This window comes from Morone saxatilis, unplaced genomic scaffold, assembly GCF_004916995.1.
Source record: "Morone saxatilis isolate NCDOM2014 unplaced genomic scaffold, NCSU_SB_2.0 Contig0, whole genome shotgun sequence".
In the NCBI taxonomy this organism is placed as follows: domain Eukaryota; kingdom Metazoa; phylum Chordata; class Actinopteri; family Moronidae; genus Morone; species Morone saxatilis.
The window spans coordinates 13339456-13362822 of NW_023339650.1; the positions used below are offsets into that span (position 1 = coordinate 13339456).

The 23367-nt window shown below is 40.8% G+C and overlaps 1 protein-coding gene across 19 annotated transcripts in view; it reads right to left on the reverse strand.

Annotated features, from left to right (window-relative positions):
- Positions 1 to 23367, reverse strand: part of si:ch211-285f17.1 (sickle tail protein homolog) — a 104199-nt gene that overhangs the window by 26334 nt on the left and 54498 nt on the right. For 14 of the 19 annotated variants that reach the window (XM_035652771.1, XM_035652725.1, XM_035652756.1 and 11 more), the window contains exons 2-4: positions 17170 to 17456; positions 2091 to 2171; positions 692 to 887 (exon numbers count right to left, since the gene is read on the reverse strand). In XM_035652771.1, coding sequence (XP_035508664.1) covers positions 692 to 887; positions 2091 to 2171; positions 17170 to 17456 — 564 coding nt within the window. Of the gene's footprint in view, positions 1 to 691; positions 888 to 2090; positions 2172 to 7055; positions 13273 to 15067; positions 16394 to 17169; positions 17457 to 19238; positions 19371 to 23367 lie in introns of those variants that run through there. The other 5 variants (XM_035652734.1, XM_035652852.1, XM_035652779.1 and 2 more) reach the window with 4 other exon arrangements.

Genomic DNA, 23367 nt, shown 5'->3' on the forward strand with positions numbered 1-23367 from the left:
CTTTTCATTAATGCAGCATTAATATTAATCCAAAAACATCTTTATAATATAGTAAAACACTGAAAAGGACCAATTTTACTGCATAATGAGTACGTAATGAGTTTACCTTTGGTATTCCAAGCCCTTTATTGAAGCGAGCAGTACCATATATGGTAACTTCATTATGACTGATGACACTTCTATGGCATATTTTGGTGGTTGTTTTTAGGTGATATACTAATATACACTTCACTGTTACTGCTTTCTTTCACAAATAACTCAAAGTGGGCTTGATCTTGATTTGCTGATGGCTTATTTATTACATATTTTCATAGTATATTTCTTTTGCAGCAACTGTTTGCTCAGTCCTTCTATGGGAAGAGGAGGCCTGCTGTGCCACAGACTGTTTTTGTGCCAGCCCACCTAGACATCATTGACTTTGATTTTCAGCCTAAAACTGAACTTTAAAAAAAATCAAAACAGAAAAAATGTCTTCTTATATCCACCAATAACACTCCAGGGTTACAATTTTACATTTCAATGAGTGCCCTATAAAGAGTTAATAGACCATATATAAGTATTTTGCTGTGGCAAAATATTACCACTTTCGAGATTTTGAAAGAGAAGCAGAATTAAAGGACAGTTGTTGGCACATTTTGTGGTCAACAAACAACAACAAACAAACAAAGTCTAATTCATGTACACATTATACCTAGCGAGCGGTCCTTTGTCTGGTTGGTTGATCGCACCACGGGCAGGCTAGCACGAACCCGGCTGCCACGGGTAAATCCTGTGGGTGTGTCGGCCTCAGACATGGTGTCCAATGAATCCAGGGAGGCCAGGGATAGGTGGTCAACCTGGTCGCCGACGCTGGACTGCGGGCTCGGGCCGTGCTTTGGGCTTCTGCTCTGGAGGGGGAGATACATAGAAACATAACACGTTAATGGTGGGACCATGGACACATTGTGTACAGGCATGAGTTTTTATTCTTGAAATGACACAAAAAAGCTTTTTCATTTTCCAATGAGTGTCAAACATACTCTTTAAGATTTGATGCATTTGGTGGAGTTAGAAAATAACGCTGTATCTCATTCTTAGGCGGGCAAGAATAAAGCACCTTTGATGCTGACTTTGAGCTTGAACAACAACAACTAAATAAACCAAAAGACTGCAGTCATGCAAAAGTACAGATAAGTGTTAATACTGTATGTCACTGATACATGCTCACACATGTAACACTTCTCAGTACTGTCCCAAAGACACATCACAGCACAAAAAGTTATCAAGCATGAGGAGGCTTCTAATCATACTACATGAGCCTCAACTTTTAAATTTCATATGCACCCACGTGAGTCGGAGACTGATTTAATAATAATAGTAATAGTGTATGAGAGAAGTTTCAAATAGTTCAAACCCTGCGTGATGACAAACTGAAAGAGATCAAACAGAAACGTACAATGTGGGTACTGCAGAAAAAAAAATCCTTTTAACAACTGATTAAGGATCAAGTCCTATGTCATCAAAACTGGAAGATCAGTTGGCTTCTCTGTAATCTGATCTGCATGACGTGGCATCCTCAAGCCACAGCTACAATAAGACGATGTGTGACAAGACTACAGAGCCCATTGAGCTATTGTGAGGTGCTGTAAGGTGATCTGTACCACCGGGACAAGGTGGGACTAAAACTGAGGGGTCAGCGAACACTGGGCCCTTTATTAAATGCTCTTCTCCCCTGGCAGAAGCGTGGTGCTGTAGAGCTAATGCAGCTGGAGACACGAGGACAGATCCACCAGGTTATCTTGAACACACCTGCATGCACACGCTGCTGTTCACTCACACATACAGACAAATAAAGAATTTAAGCATTTTATAATAAGTGCAGTTGACATTTGTGGGAGCTTTCATGGCCAGAACTGGTTTTGCCTTGCAGCCAAGTGTGCTTGGCAGGCACAGACAGGGCAGACGCTAAGAGACATGGGGGTACAAAGGTTGGGAGCATGGTCACACAGCAGATGTTAGGGAGGATGCAAACATGCCCACACATACAGACACACACACACACCCACATTAACACAATGGCATGATGCAGATAAGATAAAAGGCTGACTAACTCTGTGGGGCAATTGGATTTTCATCAAGTACCTCTGAATGTCAAGCTCAGAGTGAAGGGAGGAGAGCATGCCCTGTAAAGACTGATGGGAAAAAAGAAGAGAGAAGAAGAAAACAAAAAGCAAATGGCTAAGAAATGCCAGTGGCAGGGTGAGATGGAAAAAGAAATGGTCATCAAACAAAACAGAGGAGCCATGGAAACCAATCAATCTCAACAGCAGACCAAAGGAAAGTAGAAAGAGGCTAAAAGAAGAACTTAGATGCAGAGACATCTTCAACAGTTTAGCAGCAGAAAGTATTTAGTTTAGAATTACTTACCAGTTTTTATGAACTGAGTACTAACATAGAAATCCTAGAAACCCCACCACTTCATGATTTCTACAGTTACTATCATCAATATTATACTAGGATCATTTCCAATCATCACCGTCCTCATCCCCATGTGATATTTGCTGAGTTAAAGTTATGTGTGAACATTTATGTGATGCACCTTCACGGCGACCTAACACAGCAGGCAAAACTGCTGAGCCATCACTCAACTCCTGTAATTCCATTAAAATACGCTTAGGCTGCAAAACACAGAGATTTAAAATGCATGAATAAAAATGTGCCTTCATACTGTTAATACATGATGATAGTCACTTTTTAAAACCAAAGGGTCATGTGGAGTTGACATGTCACCTGAAACCAGACATGTGTCGGGGAATTTAATCTGGACACTGAATGATTTATGAGTGTATTCAGTGGTGTAGGGTCCAAAAAGTCCTCCCACACTGCTGTTCTACCTTCTCATGTGCTACTGTGTCACCCTTGGGAATGTTGAATCATATTGACTTCCTCCATCACCTGTAGGTAGTAATTATGCCAAGCTATATTATAGCTTGGCATAATATTTTCCGAGATACCAAAGCAGAGGAAGAAGAACTTGCATTTAAACTTGTATAAAAGTTTACTTAACTATCATGTTTTATGAGCTTATTGGGGTTTTTTGAAAAAAGAAACAATGCATTTGGTGAAGTAAATGATAATATAGCCATCTGATAGGGCTGGGCAAAAACTGAAATCAATGTAGCATATAGGTACATTTGAAAAACAAAAACTTAACTACTTTTGTTTGTTTTTTTAAGGCTAAAATCATTACTTTGGGAAACTTAATTTATAACACGATATGATTCTTCCTTTAACTTATTTAACTTTTGTGATAAAACCCCTAAAATGTGCTACGCAAAAAAATGTAGTACATTACCACAAGTAGTGAGGAGTATAAAGTTAGATAACTGAACCAGCAGTTACACAGTGATATGTATAAAACATTAGCCACCATAAGCTATTGGTCAGAAGACTGCAGTGGCAAAACCCTTGACAGTGTAGAATTAAAGAAAAAAAGGGTGCGTTTTATTGCTTATAGATTTAATTTCAGAGGAAGATTGACATATCATCTGGATGTTATAGCAACTAAAGGAGGTAAAGCTAATAGGAAGCCATTGACAAGTGACAAATTTCAAGATTTGTCTGGGTTTGAACATTGTTGGAAACATCTGGGATAATGTAACTACACAACTCAACAATAATATATATATATATATATATAACAAAGGTCTAGTCGTTTTTAGACATCTCAATGCGGAATCTTTTAAATCTAATGCTTTAAATTACGCTAATTAAAACTGTTGCTTCAACTTTTGCAAAATTTCAGGAAAACGTCACAATAGACACAATGTGACAGAGGAGAACTGCACAGGAGAAAAAGATAGTTAAAGCAGAAGCAGTCGCATATAAAAGTAGAGGAAATTGCAAATGAGACCTTCTGCCTCCCTGTGCAAAGGGGTAATTAAGTTAAACCACTCCACACCAGTCCACATCTGACAAATGAGGTGTCCCCTCCAAAGGCCAACAGTTTAGCTCTAATGAACTCCTCTGTCTCTCTCCCTCCTTCTTTCTCATTCATGCACGCAGAGATTATAATTCTGACAGTGGCTATGTATGATATTGCTGAAATGCCCCGCATCAAAAGCCACTTCCTGTCCTGGTTAACCACTTCCCGCTTTAGGGTCCAGATGTGAAAACCTCAGGCCAACCACTGATTAGCACAGTAAAAAACCTGCTTCAACCCGCTCACACCTACAGTACATTCCACACCAGTGATTTCCCCCGCTTCAGTCAAAACCATATAGCCTGTGATTCTGCCTTTTCAGCAGTGACTCCCTCTGTACGCCACATTTGCTCTGACAGCTATGATGAATGTGAAACTGGAACGCCGACATTAGCTTATACACAGGAATATGAATGACAAGTTATAAAGTCATGAAAAGAGTCCCTTGGGAAAGAATGTTTCCAGAAAATAGATCTTGAAGGTGTCAAAAAATAAGCAAATGTATACTACAAAAATGGTGGGTTGTCTGTGCAGTGATGTAGCCAGTGTCAGTGGGTTGTGAAGACCTGTGTCAAATATTTACCATGATTTGAGTATGTTAAACATGTCTATAAATAAATCAATGGAATTTGCCTAATCTAAATGCTCATGTTGTGTAGCTTAGAAATGCAAACTGCCCTGTTGAAGCAAACCCTTTCCCCAGGCTGTCAGACATTAGCTCACAAAGGCACAACAAAGGTTTCTAATGGTCTTGAACATTGCCTGCAGCAGCTTAATATTAAATGGATGTTAGGTTTAATGTAACATAGACAAGTGATTATTTGGCAAACAATAAAATGGATAAAAGAAAGCTAGTAGTTCAAATGTGTGTTGAGTGTTGTGTGTTTGACAGAGGGATACAAAGAGAGACTGACTGCGTGCATGAGTGAGTCAGGCCATTGTTCCAGAAAATCTGACCCGAACCCAGGACATCCTGAAAACATTTATGCAACGGTGGTCTGACAAACAGTATGCTGTCATTTTAAAGAAAGTTCAGGTCTGTGTTTGTGTCTGCAATCCCCAAATACATCCAAATTTTATAGGTCAGTGCTGTTATATGTGTACTATGCACTCTCTATATATCTGCACCTCGTGAACATGCATATATAGTACAGTAAGGGTGCTTTTCATTGCTACCTGTTGCCTGTCTTGGATATTATAGAGCCATTTCAGACTGAAATGACAATGTTACATGATTTCACCGAGCAGAACAGATTATGTTATGTCATGCAGCCCCTTGTCTTAGCTCCTGACGGACAGGCTGACATGTAGAGCCGAGATGGGGCGATTAAAGTAAATCACGATTGTTAAGAATAATGGCAGCTCCCACCAGGAGCCTGCTGTGTCACTCATGGAGGTTTTAAGTATAGACATAGCCTCGAAAGCTGCCAGAACGTCATGCACCACACCTGCTGCCAGCCTACAAAGCCCTCTGATTGGTGCCTACTTTCTTATATAATCAACATAGTTTTGGTTATAATAGCTTTCTAATAACATAGCCTGGCGTTCAACCTAAAAATGAGGGCATACTCATGACATTTTTGAAATCATGTCGATCTTGTTCTCCTTACGACACACTGCAAGTTTCACAAGTCAGGCCAAGAAGCCAAAGACAGCTTTTATGTACGTGCATTTATCTACAGCAACCTACCAGGATCCGACTACAATAGCCCGCGTTCACCCATCATCTCTAATGCACACAAACTGAGTGAACACACACACAGACAACTAGCTTAAGAAGTTTCTTTCACTCATTCTATATTGTCTTTCCAGATGTTGAAGAATGTAAACAAGAGAGTGGAGGAGGAAGCTTGTGTGGCTTAAACACAAACTTCAGTGTTGTGAGCACAGCTTTCCACTTAAGATGCTAATTTGGCCCTTGCTCTCGGGAGCGGAAATAGAGCTAACTGTAATTACCTGGCCTGATCTGTATGGCAAACACATAAACAGAGGATGGTGGCTCTGCAGACTGTTAACCCCTTACTTAACTTGTCTCACTCTGACACGTTATTCTACTTACGGCTAGCTGATGTGGTAAAATGCTTTTAGTATTTGTGTCCTTGAGCAAAACACTGAATCAGTACTTTTTCCCTTTTAGTCTAAAAGATTGAAGTATGTCACAGAAATAAAAGTTCAAAAAGCAGGCACAAACCTACAAGAGTTCATTAAAAACACCTGTTTGAGTCTAAAACTCAGTGCCACTGCAGTCCTGCTCAACTTTGAAGCCTAAAGCCCCTGTCAATCAACCAGTCAGCGCTCAGTCCGTATGCTGTCTGTGGACAGACCATCATCCTTTGTCTCCCCTAGCCTTAATGACATTATACCAAAATCCCCTAGTCATCCATTCCCATTCATCGCTACCACATCCCTCTCTCCCTCCCTCCTATGATGCATTCCTCCTCTAATCCCTACATCCAAATCCCCAGATGACCTTTCAGAGATGGGCTTGCTTGTTAATTGGTGTGTTAAAAGGAGATGACTTTATAGTATACACAGTCAAAGCTGACGTTGAAGGTGAAGCTGTGGTAGTTCAAGACCCGCTAACTACAAGTTTATAATCAACAGACCATGCCAGAAATTTTCTGGGCAAAAAACAATAACCAGAACAGTTACCATCTCATTGGCAAGTAAAATATAATCAAGCAGATCTGTCAAATTGCAAATGAAGTGCATAATCACAGCAGACACAATACTGTGCCTGTTGACCCAGTGCGGAGAGGAGGTAAGATGACTATCTCTTCTGCCACTTGTGACATTTACAACAACTGAGCTACACCGTCCAATTGATTTCATCCACTCACGCATACATGAGTTAGTCATGGTTATCACCAGGGACATCATCCCCTCCACTGAATGAGCGAGGTTACAAAAGTCAACTCTGCCATCAGATACATCAGCCAATGGGAGTTTGTGGAGTAGCTATCAAGCTAGGTTTAAAAGCCCATTTAATAGGGTGTATGAATATATAAGTCATGTTCAATCAAATTTTTAAAAAATGAAGCAACAACAAAACCATGTTGTAAATTATCTTATAAAGCATTAATACAGTATTTACCATATCAAACCAACAGCGATCTCCTTCCAGCAGTGACTTCCATGTGCGACTGGAAACTCCCTGGCCTAAGGGAAACACGGTCTCTTCCTCCACTGTTATTTCAGCCCTTGTAGCACTTGCTCTGCACAACTGCCCTGTCCTGCTCCCTTCTCTTTCTGCTCTACCTCACAGCGGATGCCCCTTTATCCAATGCACACGCCGCCCCACATCCCAAACTATCCAACAGCACTATACAAACACACACAATCCACACCCGGCGGACAGCAGGGGAAAGTCATTGTTTGTGCGTCTGCATTTTGCATCCGTGCACCATTGTGTGAGGCGGAGATTGTGTTAGAGGGCAAGGGATGTCTGTGTGAATCATGATGTTCGAATATATTTTTTTTGCAGGCTATTCCAGCAGCTTATGAGTAGAAAATCTGATGCCTGAAACAGCTATCAAACTCCATAAAGTTTCCATTCAGCGCCAAAAAAATGCATTTTATCTTAAAACGGCAGCTTCAACACTAATCCCCATGTCCAATCTCAGCTTCCATCTCACTGCCCTGAGGCTGTGGCTGAAGACAGAGAGATGACACTTGTGTCCTGAGGAGATAAAACCCAGCTCTACCCTCAGGGTAGAGCCTATGCAAGATTTACTCAGAAAGCCTTTGCCCTATAGGACACACCCAGTGCATTGATACACACTCACAGATCCAAATACCAATGCATACATGGTTGGTTGCCATTCGGAAATATTCCTAGTTTGGATTCTGAGCAAACTTTAACATGATTAATGTTGGGGCCATTACAGGAAGAGCAGTTTGTGTTGTCAAGTAGATGCATTTTTAGAGGCATAACATACAAAATAACAGGTCCAGAACTGGCTGATCATTTACTAGTCGTGCATGCAAAGATTTCCACACACCTACGAGTGTGCAAACAATAGACAAGACTCTCACCCCTTCTCACTCACTGTCTCTTTTACCAAACAAATACATGCAAAATATTTGCTGACGGGGCTACAGAGTCAAGATCTGTCCAGACTTGTTTTTAATATCCCTTCATCAAGAGCAAGGGACATTTCACAGCTCTGAACACTTTCAGCATCCCAGAATAACGCAATAAATGTTTGATTAACTCTCACAAAAACAGAGGCTCTCTCTATAGTGAAACCCAAAGAGAGCACCCACCCATATATACACGGTGGACAAAACCAAGCTCATATTTCGGAAGGCCCATTTATTTGACACGTCCTCACACGAACCTGGTCTGTCTCCAGAGAGCGTCTCTCCTGAGGTAAAATAAAGGACCTTCCAGGTCTAATTCGAGCCTCTCTGGGTGTATATATGAGAATGTGTGTGTGGCTCAGAGCCTGTGGTCACCAACACAAAGAGGCCTCTCTTCTCTCAAGAGAAATCGGAGTACTGCATCTACTACATCATGTTGCACACACATAAACTCACATATAACCAATGCGATCAAAGGGAATTCATTCTAGTACCACCAAAGCTAAACAAAATGTTTGCTACTTTATTCTATAATAATGAATTGAATGTCTAGGCTGGTTTGAAATCGCTGTATTTTGTCAAGTGTCAAGTCTCCTTTTCGTCCCATGAAACCAGCCCTGATAATGGCTTTGCTATTCATGCCTAATTAACAAGTCACCGAGGACCACATACACTCCTCCACTGAGCCTAAGATTTATTATCCCCACTCTCCCAGAGGAGAGTTTCTCTGTGCATCTGTGTAGAAAAAGAGTCAGATAATCAGTAAAAAATTCAAGTTTTAATTAAGTCTGATAGAACTGCATCCAAAAACAAAAACATGATACACTACACATCACTGTCATGTAAACACTGTCAGCTGTTAATTCTATATTATTCTCTGTGCTTATCGTCATACTTATTTTTTATTACTGTCATTATTTTCCATTTCTGACCCAAGTGACCTGTTTTTGACCTCCAATAGACATAACAAGGAATACTGCATACACACATAGACACACAAACATGCAGTCCCTGAGCTCCTGGCTTTAGATGACTCAGTTAACCATATGTGATAAGTCATGAAACTCCAACTGTCTCTGTCAATAAACAACAGCAACCATTGGTGCTTAAATGTTACCACCAAGTGTAACACCTTAAACAAAACATAACAACAGCTGAGTTGCATGGACGTAACATACTACTTGTATATGTAAAACATGAGCCATGGTTGAGGTAGAGTATAGTGTCAACCAGAGGAGGAGGTGCTATGATTAACTGCAGCACATGCTCCACTTCTGTCAAATATACTAATTTATTACTGATTCCATTAGCGGCTGATGCTTAAAATGTATACTTTCCCACTGTATACTTATATTCCAGGTGTTCCCAAACATCTGTCATCTTGTTTAGTAAAAGAAAAACCCATGTTCTGGTTCTATCTGTTAAAAATGTACTTTAAACATTCAGGAAAGCAGTTCTTCTGACTCAGAGCCAAGTTGCTGCCATGCTTTTCTCTATCCCCACACCCCACACTCCAGCCCTTCATCTCCACTGAGAAGGGCCAACTGGAAATAAAGCACAGGAGATCAAAATAAGGTTTGAGCCAGATGCTTGGAGTTCGTCCTGTCAGTGGTGAAATCATCCTGGTGTGCCTCTGTCTCTGCTTTGCCTTTTGAAGTTCATACCTTTGGCCCAAGGTGGAGTCCAGATGTCGGGCTACATGCAAAGACATGCTAAGGTACAGATAGAGAAAACAAGGAGAAAACACCCCTCTTGCTTGCTCCCCATTTAGGCGATCTATCAAAATTAAAGATTTTTAAACTAGCATCTGGCTAATATGACTCCTGACTGAAGACATAGCACGTTAAACATCAACTACACCAATACACAGCTGAGATTTGAAGCATTAACACAACAGAATGTGCATTTCATCATTCTGACTGGTGGCATATTTTGTCCATTAACTTAGCATCAAGTCAGTTAGTTCTTCAATCTAGTCTAATGACTTGCATCATCTCAATGACAAAAACATATCACCAGTACCAACAAAGGATGGATGCCAAGATGCTTCCTTCAAGTACAAGCAAACCTAAATTACCAACCAAACAGGTAAATACATCTGGTAAAGAAGAGACGTTTGAGGGAGGAGAGGCTATTCAGTAGGGGACAATGAAACCAATCTTGTTATTAAAACCTGAACTGTGTTTTATCCACCAATGCTCAGTTAATCCATTAATGCTTTAATGGGACATTATCATGTATTAAAATTGTCCTTTGTTGAGAAATATCATTACCTGTTTGCCTTCTCTGTATTGTTACAGTTTAGGTGGTTAGTATTTTTTGCAAAACAATGACCAAACTGATCAAATAAGTCCAGGAATTGTCCTCAGAAGAAGCTCCTCAGGCTGCAACTGCTGTATTGACAAACGGTCTTAATTGAACCCAGAGGAATGTAAGGGCATAAGGTTAAAGAGGTCCCAGACATTTCACCTCCATTCTCTGCAAATCTGTCAAGAAAATCTGAACTTTTTAGGATCCTCATAACGAGTATCTGCCCATTAAACCGGAGGTGCAACAGTATAACTCAAGACAACTCCAACTCCGACTTCTGTTGTTAACTTAAGCCTGAGCTAATACAGCTCTGTTATGATGCGGCATAGTGCACTGAAAAGAGCTCAGACCTGATTAGCTGTTCTCATTATCACACTGGCATTGCGTTTGAGACAGTGTGTAAAATTCTGTCTGGCTTGACTCATTATCAGCAGTGATCAGAGGCTGGTCCATCAGGGCCTTATGTCAGAGCGGCTTAACCCCCCCACGACACTCAGGATTAGACACAGCGTTGGCGCCACTCCACGGACCACTTGTCCTCTCAGTTGGGTTTGCTGCACCCTTAAAATCCTAACCCCCACCAAGTAACCCCTGTTAATTGGCAGGTCAACGCACGGCCGTCATTAACCTTGTGGTTCTTGTTTGTGTTACTTGAGGTAGCTCTCAAAGTGTCACTTCATGCAGAGGTGGCAGATGCTGTTAAAAACAGTCCAGCTTCTGCTCCTGATGGTCAATGGAGGAGGTGCGATGATTAAAAACAGATGCAGACCTGCTGCACACAGTGTCTGATTGTGTGATTTCAGACACGCGGTGCAATTAAAGCTATGACAAAGAGGTTTTTGTGAAAATATCACATAAATGTTTCAGTATGTCAATGTGAATGTGTGTTTACCAGATCATCTCTGGTAACTATTGACACTGTAATCAGAGAGGGAATACTGTACCAGAAGTGGAAGACAATGAACGATCCCCTTTCTTTGTGCAGTTTAGTTAAAAACAGGAACAATGCTCCCTCAAAACTCCCTCCCTATTCTTTTCTTCTCTGATTATGGTCAGATCTCTTGTGGGGAGTTGATGCATGCTTGGAGCCAGTGTTATCTTGCCGACCTTGGTTCTGAGGAGCAAGAGTGTAGCAGGGCCAGGAGCCCACAGAGAGAAGTATGTGGGGGGGTACTGGCGAAACGTTGCAACGCCACAAAAAGACTCTGAGGGAGAGTTTAAAGTACATTTACTGTCTATAGTAGCAGTATTTATGTGGCCTTGTTCCACATGAATTGGCGGGACGGTGCAGATACTGTGTACCCTGCCATCTTATTGATGTCGCTGTTGTTACTAAATGCAGGATTTTTCCATGCTTCATCCATAGCACTTGCTGCAAAACTAGTAGTTCTGAAAAGGGATCTCTTCCTGCATGATCCTTTTCCAAGGCTTCTTCCAATTTTTTGTTCCCTTTATATGTTTTTTTCTTGCCCTGTTCTCGGGGGATGCAATTATCAAGACAGTCATGACATGTCTATTTTGAAAAGCAACTAATAAAGTCTATTTAAGGAAGGATTACAATGAAATAAGTTTTTTTTAAAGTATTATTATCATCATATATCCCCTATAGCTTTTTGATTTTGCTATAAAGTTCCAACTTGGCACAAGAAAACATGTTGGTTTGACTTTGATGGATAAAGCAATAAAGGTCACCAGCGCACCATCGAGTAACATTTTGAGATTTTTGATAACATCAGCTATAAACAGTCTTTTGCCTTTGCTTGTTGGAAAACTTTGTTATTACTGAGCACAACACACTCACTCTGAGCAAACACATCACACAGATAGAATCGAATCGATGGAAATTAATTGAGTTACATACTGTAGATAGGGGTGGAAATCATAACTTAACACAATACATTAATGCCAGGATATGTTGCCAACAATAACGATGTATTACAAGGCAGTTACCTACTATAGATCATGTGTAAATGAAAAGAAAGGTAATGATGTGCTTTTGATTTCGAGACAAACAGCAACATGTTCCAATGTGTGTGAGATCTCTTCGATGACAAACGACCAAAAACTGGTAAAAAATTAATTTTGTTGAAAGAGTGCATCTGGCTAGGTACAGAACAAAAGTGATATTGGTGCCAACTTAACAATAATGTAAGAGATCTTTCTAATATATTTCAAAATTGTCCCATCCTGCAGATTTGGAACATCTCTTGACTGATCCTGAGTAAAAAGTCAAGTTTTTCTCTATATCCTTTCTGCTTTTCTCATTGGCACCAAGAGGTGTTGAATACTAAAAATACCCGACATCATCTCTTTCCAACATAGCTCAACTTACCCACTACAGCACATACTACACCGTGAGCACCTGTCAAACATTGCACTGGAAAACAGTTTACCCATCTTGACACTCACACTGTTACCATAATCTGTGCTCTCATCAGCCGATGGATTATCACAGCTTGGGGGTGACAGACCTGTCTCTCTGACTGTCTGGTGCCCACAGCTGCACACAGCTGTCCTAACATGGCTGCTCCACTCTACAGAGAAACGGTTGGCCTAGCAAGTCACAGCTCATCACACACAGACACTGACACACAGGCGGAAGGACGGAGGGGAATACGGTGCGTGCATTTGTGTCTGTGATCGGTCGAGCGTTTCGGTTTGTGCTCGTCAAGGCCCCTGGGCAGAGAGAGAGAGAGAGGGGTGAGAGGATGGGTGGCGGTCAGGCCAGTGGGATATTATCTCATCTCCCTTGGGTGGTATCCAGGTCCTTCTAGGCCTGATGAGGAGAGGAGGAAATTAAACCACTCGCTTTTGTTGCGGGTTTAAGGATCACAGAAGGAGACGAAGGAAGAATTGAAGAGTACCTTATATAAGAATAAGTCAGTCAGTGTGTGTCTGTGTGTGTGTGTGTGTGTGTGTGTGTGTGCTGGGTGGAGAGGGGTCATCCACTTTACAGACTAAAGCAATATCATCTTCCCAACCTCCGCTTGACCTTGATAAAACTCCAGCTTTGTAACTGAAACCTCCAGAGACAATTCTTTCTCACGTCTGAAGCATGCACTGTTGCCACTGATGTTGTCTTTCCTGTATAGTCGGCACTTTCACGTCTTTGTGAGAACGGCGTCCAAGTTTTCCCACACTATCTATCACACAGCCACTCCACTTTTTTTCTTGCCGTTTTTTCCCTCAAAGCAGAATAATTATACCTCCCTACGACACCAGATGACAAACGCTTCAATAAACTTGTCATTTTGTTTTGTTTTGTTTTAATTTTCTGCTGTTTATATTAGCGGGGAATAATTGCATTCCTCTTGACATCCTGAATTAGATTATGACAAATACGGTCTTCAATCATCTTTTTTCATCTATCAACGCTGCATTTATTTCCCAGAAATTCATGCACAAGCCAGTCTGTTTAGTGACAGCATCTTGTATCTTCTTTCTTGACATGATATATTCAATCACCATCAAATCTCACTCCCAACATCTGAATAACATATGAATTCTTATTCCAAAATCAATTTATAAGTGTCATGCTGACAATCATCACCAGCAGATAATTTTATCTTTCTCATCTTTTCTCCCTGTTTCAGCAGCAAACATCAAAGTGTTTAATAATTACACAAATTGGGGAAAAAACACTTTATATATTTTACAGTAACTCTACCAAAAGGAAAATAGTCCGATAATCCCCCTGCTAGTACGGACAGTAAGTTCCAAACTCAATTCTCTATGACCCTGGAATGACCCAAAACATAATTTTCTTTACAAGCTCACACACAAGCAAATAAAAATAGCCTCCCTCTAGTTGCTTTTTAGAACCCTGCAACAGTATGAGCACAACCAGGAGTTGGCCTTGATACTGAACAAATCCACCAATCATGGATACATCAAAGGCCACATAACTACATCTAATCCCAGAAACAAGCAAACCTCCAAATGCCATTGCAATAAGTCAATAAAATAACTCCACTGCATGCCAGGAGTGAGACAGTGACAAAGCATGCAACATTAAAACCGGTTCCACTTGACAGATACAAATTGTAAAAGTCATCCTGGATCTGTAAAAAAAAAAAAAAAAACCTCAATGGACACCAAAACATATCTAAAGAAATGTAGAATTACTCAGACATCTGTTGAAAAAAAACTTTGATATATGATTCCATTGCAAAAACGTGCAGTAGCAGCACTGCCAGCAACTAACAGCATAACCATCAGTTATTACCAGCTATCTCCATAATCATAACCGCCATCAACATCGCGCAAGATATATGTTGTTATGATAGAACCCTTAACTTCCCCTCACAATAGATAATTTGCTTCGCAATTATCGCTACATAGTAATTGCCATCTCGTTAAGATTACAGGGAGCTGCAGGTGACTGTACCCTGTGGATGATTTACTGCCCACAACCTCAAGGCGTCCGTCTAACTAAACACCAGTGAAGTAATCAGTCGCGCTAAAAGACTTTTTTTTGGTCGATTTTTTTCTTTGGCCAAGTTTTGCAATCGCCTCTCAAACTTAGCAGCACCTGACAGCCTGCTGGTGCGCACTCCGTCTGCTGCAGCCCAAACACTCCTGCGCGCACTACACTTTGCGTAAAAAGCACAATAACCCATGCATTAGTGTAGTAGTACTCCAAAAAATGGCACTTAATGCTGTTATGAAAGTCTGGGAAATCCACCGACTCCAAATGTTCCGATAATATCCTACCTTTATTCCCTCTGCCCGGAATGATGGCGCCGATGTGACAAGTTTATTCCGTCTGAAGAAAGTTTGATTTCCTTTTTTTCTTTCTCTTTTTATTATTCTCCTGCTGATTTCACGTACAGAGAGCCATGCCTCCAGACAATCTTCAGACCCATTGCCTGTTCCTGCATAGCAGCTCACACACAGCTCTCACACAGCAAGGCAGCCAGCTCGCTCCAGCAGGCACCTACACGTAAACTGAGCCCCTCCAGCGGTGACATCATGAGTCGCTATGGCAACTCTGACTCCACCCCAGTCCGGAGCTGAACTTACCTGTCTGACTGCCTGAATTTCACAACAAACTCCCTCTTCTTTCTCCCTGCGCACTGGATAACAACAGCAGATTTTCATAGATATTTAATCTGTTGATGGATAAAATAATGCACATAAGCACGCGTGTACCCCCGAAATACACACACACACACCCACACACACACACACACACGCACACAGACACACACACCAACATCCGAGTCTACTGATATTACCAATGCAAATGACCTATTCAGAGTTCACGATCAGTGCAGGGAATTGACACAGCACCTCATGAAAAGGGTTTACTTTGCATGTGTGCAGGGTGTGTGGGCTGGTTTGAAAACAGCACACAAAATCCCTCTTGCACAATGCCTCGTACCATTGCCTGGAGCTCCCCTGTGGCTCGGTGCCAGTCTCACCATTACCTCAATTGTTTTGGCTACAAAGCCTGCTTGCCCCTCCCTTTTGTCTCCTCTGACCCGGAGCAAACAAATAGACAATGACCAGGTGAGCCAAATGTCCAACTATAGTGACTCCCTCTGTGTCGCCCTCCCCCACATCGACCTACTTGACTTCAAAAAGCTGAGGGCACAAGGATACTCAGTAAAAGCTCCAAAACAACACTGAGACATGTATACTTTATACATCATACTGTACACAAACCAGTCTTGAAGCTAAAAGCAAGTCCAATTATGGTGATCAAAACAGACTTCAGAGTGTATGGACAATTGAAACTGTTTGTGGTTCACACGTTTTCTACTCCTTCACAAAAACACTGCCTTGCTGTTTTACAGCAGCTGTGGGAGGGAAACAAGACAGGCAGATTTATAGGATAGACTTCACATTTAACCTGCGGCAAAAAGAGAGGAGGAAATAGTTTTGCAGTTGCACTATCGCATCAGTCTGCAAAGATAAATAAAAATACCTGTAATTCCAAGAGTGGACAAAAGCACTTAGAAGTTTACATGTGATTCTGTTGGTAAATAAACATAATTACTTATCTGTGAATCAGTCATAACTCTTTTATCTTTGTTGCCAAAGAAGTTGTTAAAGAATAAGTCTGACGAGAGTTGGATGAGAAGAAGATTGATTGATTGGCTACACTGCTATATCTGAATAGTATATACAGTAGCTGGAGCCAACAGCCAGTTAGCTTAGCAAAAGACTGGAAGACTGGAAACAGCTAGGTGGGGTCTGTCAGTCAAGGAAATAAAATCCACATCCAACAGACGAAATATAACATCTTAATTAGTAACATGTTATATCTCGCCCGTCTTATCCAGAGAAAAAGTGTGTGAACATTACTGGGGGGTTATGTGCCCAATTCCAGGTATTTCCCAAAATGTAGTATGATTGCTTAGAAAATAGGCTATTTGTATTTTTAATGACTGTGTAGGATAAATTAAGATTTAACTGAACTGAATATAGTATATATATATATATATATATATATATATACTATATAGTAAATAATAAATATAGCTGCATCAGGAGGTCTTAAATTGACATTAAACATATATTTTTTTGGCCACTCTTGGCAGAGGAATAAACTAAAAACACAACCTCATTTTGTCACCATATGAAGCTGACAAGGCGCTCCATTAGTATTCTGATTAGTGTTTCTGGTCTGTACATTCACTTCCTCTTTCAATCAATTTTTAATAAACTGATTAGTGCAGCTTTAAATTTAATTTACTGTAATCTCGTAAATGAAATAAACAAGAAAATGTATTCATAATTCAGATCATCATGTGAGTCCAAACAAACAACAACATTGCATTCCAGGCCCAGGCCTCTGTCAACCCACTGACCTGCTCTCGCAGCCTTTCCTGGTGGCCCATGATCGCTGAGGCATGATGGGGGTATTTCTGCTTCAGATGTTCGAGGAAGGCCTCCCTCTTCTTGTCCATGTCTGATGGCTGCATAGCCAGGATCTCTCGGGAGCCGCGGGCTCCCCCTAATGTGTGCCTTCGAGGGACAGTGCGGCTGCCTTTGGCATCCCCTCTTGAAGGGGCTGTCCCATTTGGGGAGGCTTGTCTGCGGCTTACGTGCTCGGCGTCCTCCAGGGAGGTTACCTTCAGGTTGCTTTTGATTTGTTCTGTGGGGACAGAGGGGACACAAAGGCAAGGGGTCAAAAAACATGTACAAGCTGTTTTGACATCAACAACAAGTGCGTGCTCGTATGTTATTCTTCCACAGGTCATGAAGAGGGCATGTCAGGGCAAATCAAACCATCTGAGACAGAAAACTTTGCCAAAATGGGAGACATTAAGACTGTAGGCTCTCCTCTTTTACTATAACATACGACATGTAGGAAAAGAAAAGAGAAAACTGACTTCAAAAGCAAAAGGATGTTAATATTTTCTCAATAAATATTGCCTGAGCAGTTGGCCCAGTTCATTACATATTCATGCTGTTTTACATTTCAGCAATAAATCCACAATTTAATGTGACAGACGCAATATTGGTGATGAAAATACTGAATTCAAACAGCTGTGCAGGCTTATTTCCTTTAAAAAAAGCCAAGGATATCCAATAATGTAAGGAGACACAAATGGAGAAATCTGGATACGATATCCAGAGCATCTGTTTATACATGCAGAGCTTTGCAAAATTAGGAGATTGAGCTGAAACTGTTAGATGCAATAAATGTAATCGAAGGGTGAAATTTGAATTCAAAAATATCAGGAGGAAATGTATTTTTCTATTTTTGCTAACTGTTTCACTTGCTCACCGCATTACATTCACAGTAACATGACATAAGCATCTTTCTGATAGAAAGTACAGTTTTGAAGAAACGTACATACTTATTCTGCAACTGGCCCATTTTCCCCCTTTAACAAATGTGGAAATACTTTCTACAACAAAAAAGTGACATAAAAGATGAATATTTGACTTTAGGGCTGAATGGAGATAAACAAAACCTCCTTAGGCACATGAACATCTCTGTTATCTTGCCTTAAATCAGTCAGGCCCTGGTAAATACAATTATAATCCATCATTCCGAAAGCTATGTCATGACATTACGCAAGAAAAGAGAAGAAAAAAGAAGAAAAGAGAAGAGAGGAGAAGAGGGAAAAAGAGAGAATAGGGATGGCAGCAAAGGAAGAGAGCTGCTCGAGTGTGAAAACAGAGGGGAAAGAAGCAATAAAGCAAGCTGCTGCCTTGTTTTGTAGACAGGCAGGTAGAACTATAATGTGTACCTTTCAGAAGGTAATGGCGGAAAATAAAGGACCTCTTACAGAGTTCAGCTCTTCAACAGTTGAAAGAGGATATTTCAAGTGATTTGCCACTATTTGGTGGGTGGTTTAATATGGCTTTATTTGAAAGCTTGAAAGCATGCTGTGAGCCACAGATGAAAAAGGAATTTATTGTTTGCCTCTCAAAGACATGTTGGGACTGAGACAGAGGTAACTTCTAGATTTAACTATTGCAACAACCGGGGAGAGAAAAAAAAACACATGCTTAGCAGCTGCAATGATTACACTTCTGTTTGTTGTCCTGTGCCATGATTTATCCTCTAAATTTCTCCTTCCTGTCTTTTAATCTACAGGTTTTATCCGTTTTGTTTTCACCTGAAGATCATTTGAAGAAAACACAAAGCTGCTTTGATCAGTAAACACAAAAAGCAAGCATGATTTTTAAGAAATACTAAAGTGGTGGTGCGTCATGATCAAGCCCCTTCACCAGCACCATTAGCCCAAACCCCCACCCTACCCAAGTTCAGAGCTGCAGTAGTCTCATGTACCTCCAATCCTATTTTTAACTCCCAAACACAGTTTCCCCACTGCTAACCAAATTACACTCAGCAGACAGAATAGACTGAAACCTCCAAAGGATCTGAATTCATTTGCGGGTGGCATGTCAGAAAGCTCATTACCTTCCCCAAGTGAACAATCTTGGTCTTCATCTGCTATTTCTTCTTCCATTTTCAGTTGGGGATCAACACACACACAGTGACGGTGAAAGAGTGAGACTGGGAGAATCAGCTAACTGCTTGCTTAGAGATTCCAGACGTAGCTCACGTGGAAAAAGGGGCTTGAGATAGGCCCTGCCCCATAGCCCCAGGATAGACTGGTGGGGATTTAGAAAGTCAACTGCATTCCAGGACACAGAGCGACTAGCCCCTCACCCTCAGTCTAAAAGCTCTTCTGGTACCATGCAGTGGTCGTAGACTGAATGTAAATGTGTGTGAGAAAGACAGAAAGTACCTAGCGCATTGCAAAAAAAAAGATACAGACAAGAAACACATTATCTTCTGTTAAAACTGGACCCTGAGACTAACAGATGTCAGTCAAACTGTCTGACGCACACACACATATCTACGCACACATACACGCACAGTCTGTTTGACAGGACTTAGTCTGCAAGCTGTCTCTTGTTTAGCTCCCTGTCTCTGCAGAGGGGCCCACCAGACACTAGCATGCATCCAAATGTGTCATAACCTACTTCTGAGCCACATCCAAAGTGCTCTCAGCGCATGGCAGCCAGCTAATATGTGATCGAGTTATCTGATCAACACGACAGACTAAGACAAGCGTCAGTCCTGCGGGCAGTGTTGTTTCCAATTAGGAACCTCACGGGAGACACACAATCTTTGTGTTTGCTGCTACTCTGGGGTTTATGAAAAGCAACACTGTTGTGTTTGCTTGACAGTCAGCAAACATGCTCACCGGCTTCATATATTGTCAGTATGTACGTGTCTATAGCTGATATATGTGTGTTTATGTAAAAGGAGGAGGGGGGATGGGCTGTGATCCTGCATGAGACCATTTCTTTGCAGCTGCCGATGTAAGTGACCTGATCTAAATGTGCAAGAAGAAGGCGCAAATTGACATACCTTAACAGGAAAACGTGAGGGGATCAATGGCCTAGTTTGTGGGCCATGTAATTGAAAGTGGTGGGGTGAGCGCATGAAAAAACACAATGCAGCAGTTGACGGATAATGTCTAACATATGGGGACAAGTCTGCTTCCACCCACTTTCTGTCTGCTTTCACTCACTCACATGCTCAGGCACTTATCCACAGTAAGAAGACAGTTAGCTGGACAATAGACAGGGACCACATCATTTCAGTTAACTTCATGCTATGCTAATACACAGTTATCTATAATGTTCATTCAATTCCATGAGTTGTTATGTGAATAAATATTGTAATTTCCTTTTCTGTGCACAAACTTCACATCAAGCCTTGTTTTGCATACATTTGTGATTTCCTATGTTTGCCAGAATTGTACTGGATGCAACAATTCCCAGAGAAGAGGCTTGAACATGTTGCATTCAGCAAGGCTATATGAGCAGATGGTGAGAGCAACAGTAAAAATGGTATTTCATCCTTTTCTGATTGATATCTCCCTGTATAATTACTGAAAGCAGAACTAACTAAATCTAAAACTTGAGTTAATGCTATGAAACTCATAGATTGAAGTTCTTTGAAAATACCATATTTTGTTATACTGACACACAACAACAGAATAATATGTATATGTATTTCATTTTTGAATTTCTGTGTCCAGTCATTTGGCAAACTTACAGCTATCCTAAAATATTTCATAATGCTTCAGTGAAAATTACATTTGACACAAGGTGAACTTAAAATTTGATGTGCTACCAGAGTTTTTAACTTGTGCTCAAACATTTACATTAAATATTTGATATGATTAATATATAATCAAAAATCAACTCAAAGAGTGTATGGTCTGAAAAGTGAAATCTGAAGAAATGCCACTGAAATTTTGTTTTCATCTTATATCATAGCATTCTTGTCAGTGCAATGACACACACATAATCACAACCAACCAATGGGTCAGCCTTTGCCAACCCAAAGTCATAATTAAAGCAGGTCCTCCAAAACCAACAATTACATCCTGTGGTCTGAACAACCTGCACTTTTACTGTCAGCGTTCCAGGCCAAAAAATGACCCCGTTCTTGCAGAGTGTCACGAGGGATCTGCAAGTGAATTGTGTCTTGCTCCAATAGCTCAAGAATGTTGCTCTCTCTTTTACAGCTGCCAGTGTTGAGTAAATGATGGTCCACTCAGTTGAAAGACAACATAAAACCCTTGCCCATGAACACCCAGGTCTTATGAGGAGCAGGGCCTCCTGCTGTTTGCAGTTTCTCTCTGGTTGTCACTTATTTATGGAGGAATGTATCCCTGTGCGCACTCCCACTCTCCCCTACTATTACTGTCCCATAACTATGCAGTTAGATACAAAGCCCTGTTGTGTGCAATAAAAGCAGGGCTCACATAGCAATACCCTGAAGCCATGCACAGTGTACACTTGACAGCACTGGTCCACTGTTGAGTATCCAACAGCATTTTTATTATGTAAAAGTTATCGGAGACGGATATCAGATGATCCGGTCATGTGGAACTGAGCCTTGTGTAGAAAAAGGATCTTATTTAAATAAGATTAGAATAAATTAAGATTCAAATACACTACAATAATATCAATTTTAACAAGTCACTTGGACTATTACTGAGACTTAAAGGACCAGTATAATATATAAAATAAATATAAAAATAAATATAAGATTTTGTGGAATCTAGCCACTCCCCCGCTTCTAAGTGCAAAGGAGAAACTAAGGGCCACGAAACGTGCAAAAAATGCAAACAGCCACATCTAGAACCAGTGTTTCATTTCACATTCATGTTTCACATCAACAAGTTAGCACTGTCATCCACACCAGATACGTAAAGTATGTCCCCAGGATCCTAAGTTCCCTAAACCCCTAACCCCATAACAGGGGAAGGTAGGACCCTTAGTCATGTTCCCATTATGTGCCCTGGGAACAAAGTTGAACAAATGTTAGCAGGCGTTTTTAGATAATTTTCTTAGTGGCTGCATAGACTCATTTTGTAACTTATTATGATATCATGTAATTTAAAAAACAAAACTTCTTGAAATATGTTGGTTAGCAGCAAGTGAAATAATCTAATTCCGGTTGTTTGAAATCAAAGTTTTAAAACCACATTTTGAGATCCAAAACTACAATGATGGCTTGTAAAAACTGACAAAAAAACTACGGATATTTTCTGACTCCTCTGAATCTTGTACTTAAAGAACCTTTGTTTTTCTATCAGTCATCATTTCTTTACCAGACAGACACCACCTGATTCCATGTCCTTCACGTATCATGTTACTTTCTTCCACCTTCAGCCAGCGCTGCACACTGACCCTGCCAAGCTACAGTAGGAGGCTAATGTGTGAGTCTGTGGAGGTGACCTGCTCAGAGCCGACAGAAAAAGAACCTGATTTCTACACCAACTTGTCACTGATTGCTGATCCGACAGATAAGCTATTTCCGTTCAGGTGAGACCAGATTTTGAAAATGCCCCTGCAATGCAGCCTGGCCACAAATACACACATGTGCACACAAACACTGACATTCCTAGGTTAACACTCACATGCAGGAAATATCTGACTTCCTGTCTGGGTATCTGTTTTATGCTTTGCATGTTCAAGTGATAAAAAGTACAGTAGTCAGGCATGTCAACACTTTTGAATTTTGCACACAATGGGAAAAACACATGCATTGTGTGAAAGTCATTCCAGGAGAAAATAGAAGCCTTTTATAAATAGGAGGGATTTCACTTCTAGTCAAAGAAAATTGTCCACATATGAAACCCACCAATCAGAGAGACCATTGTGTATAAGGTGACCTTTACCCCCAAGTCCTTCCTTCCAATAGGCTGTGGATCAGTGCTGCTTTGCTTTGGGAGGTTGATTATATGAGTTTCAGGTCAGAATGTTGTGATTCCTGGAGAACAACAGGCCGTTATGATCTTTTTCTTTCTTTATGCTGCTTAGCACAGAACCAGCCTTAATGAATTCAATATGGTTCTGAGTTTTCATATAATTCAGAAACTATTATAGCTTTAGTATGTACTGTACTTGTATTCTGTTTTTCTTTTTCAAATGTTTTATTCATTCTTTGACAATAATGCCCACTCCTACACCCTTCCTTATGACTGAACCACCTCCTTCTCCTCTGTGTGTGTGTGTGT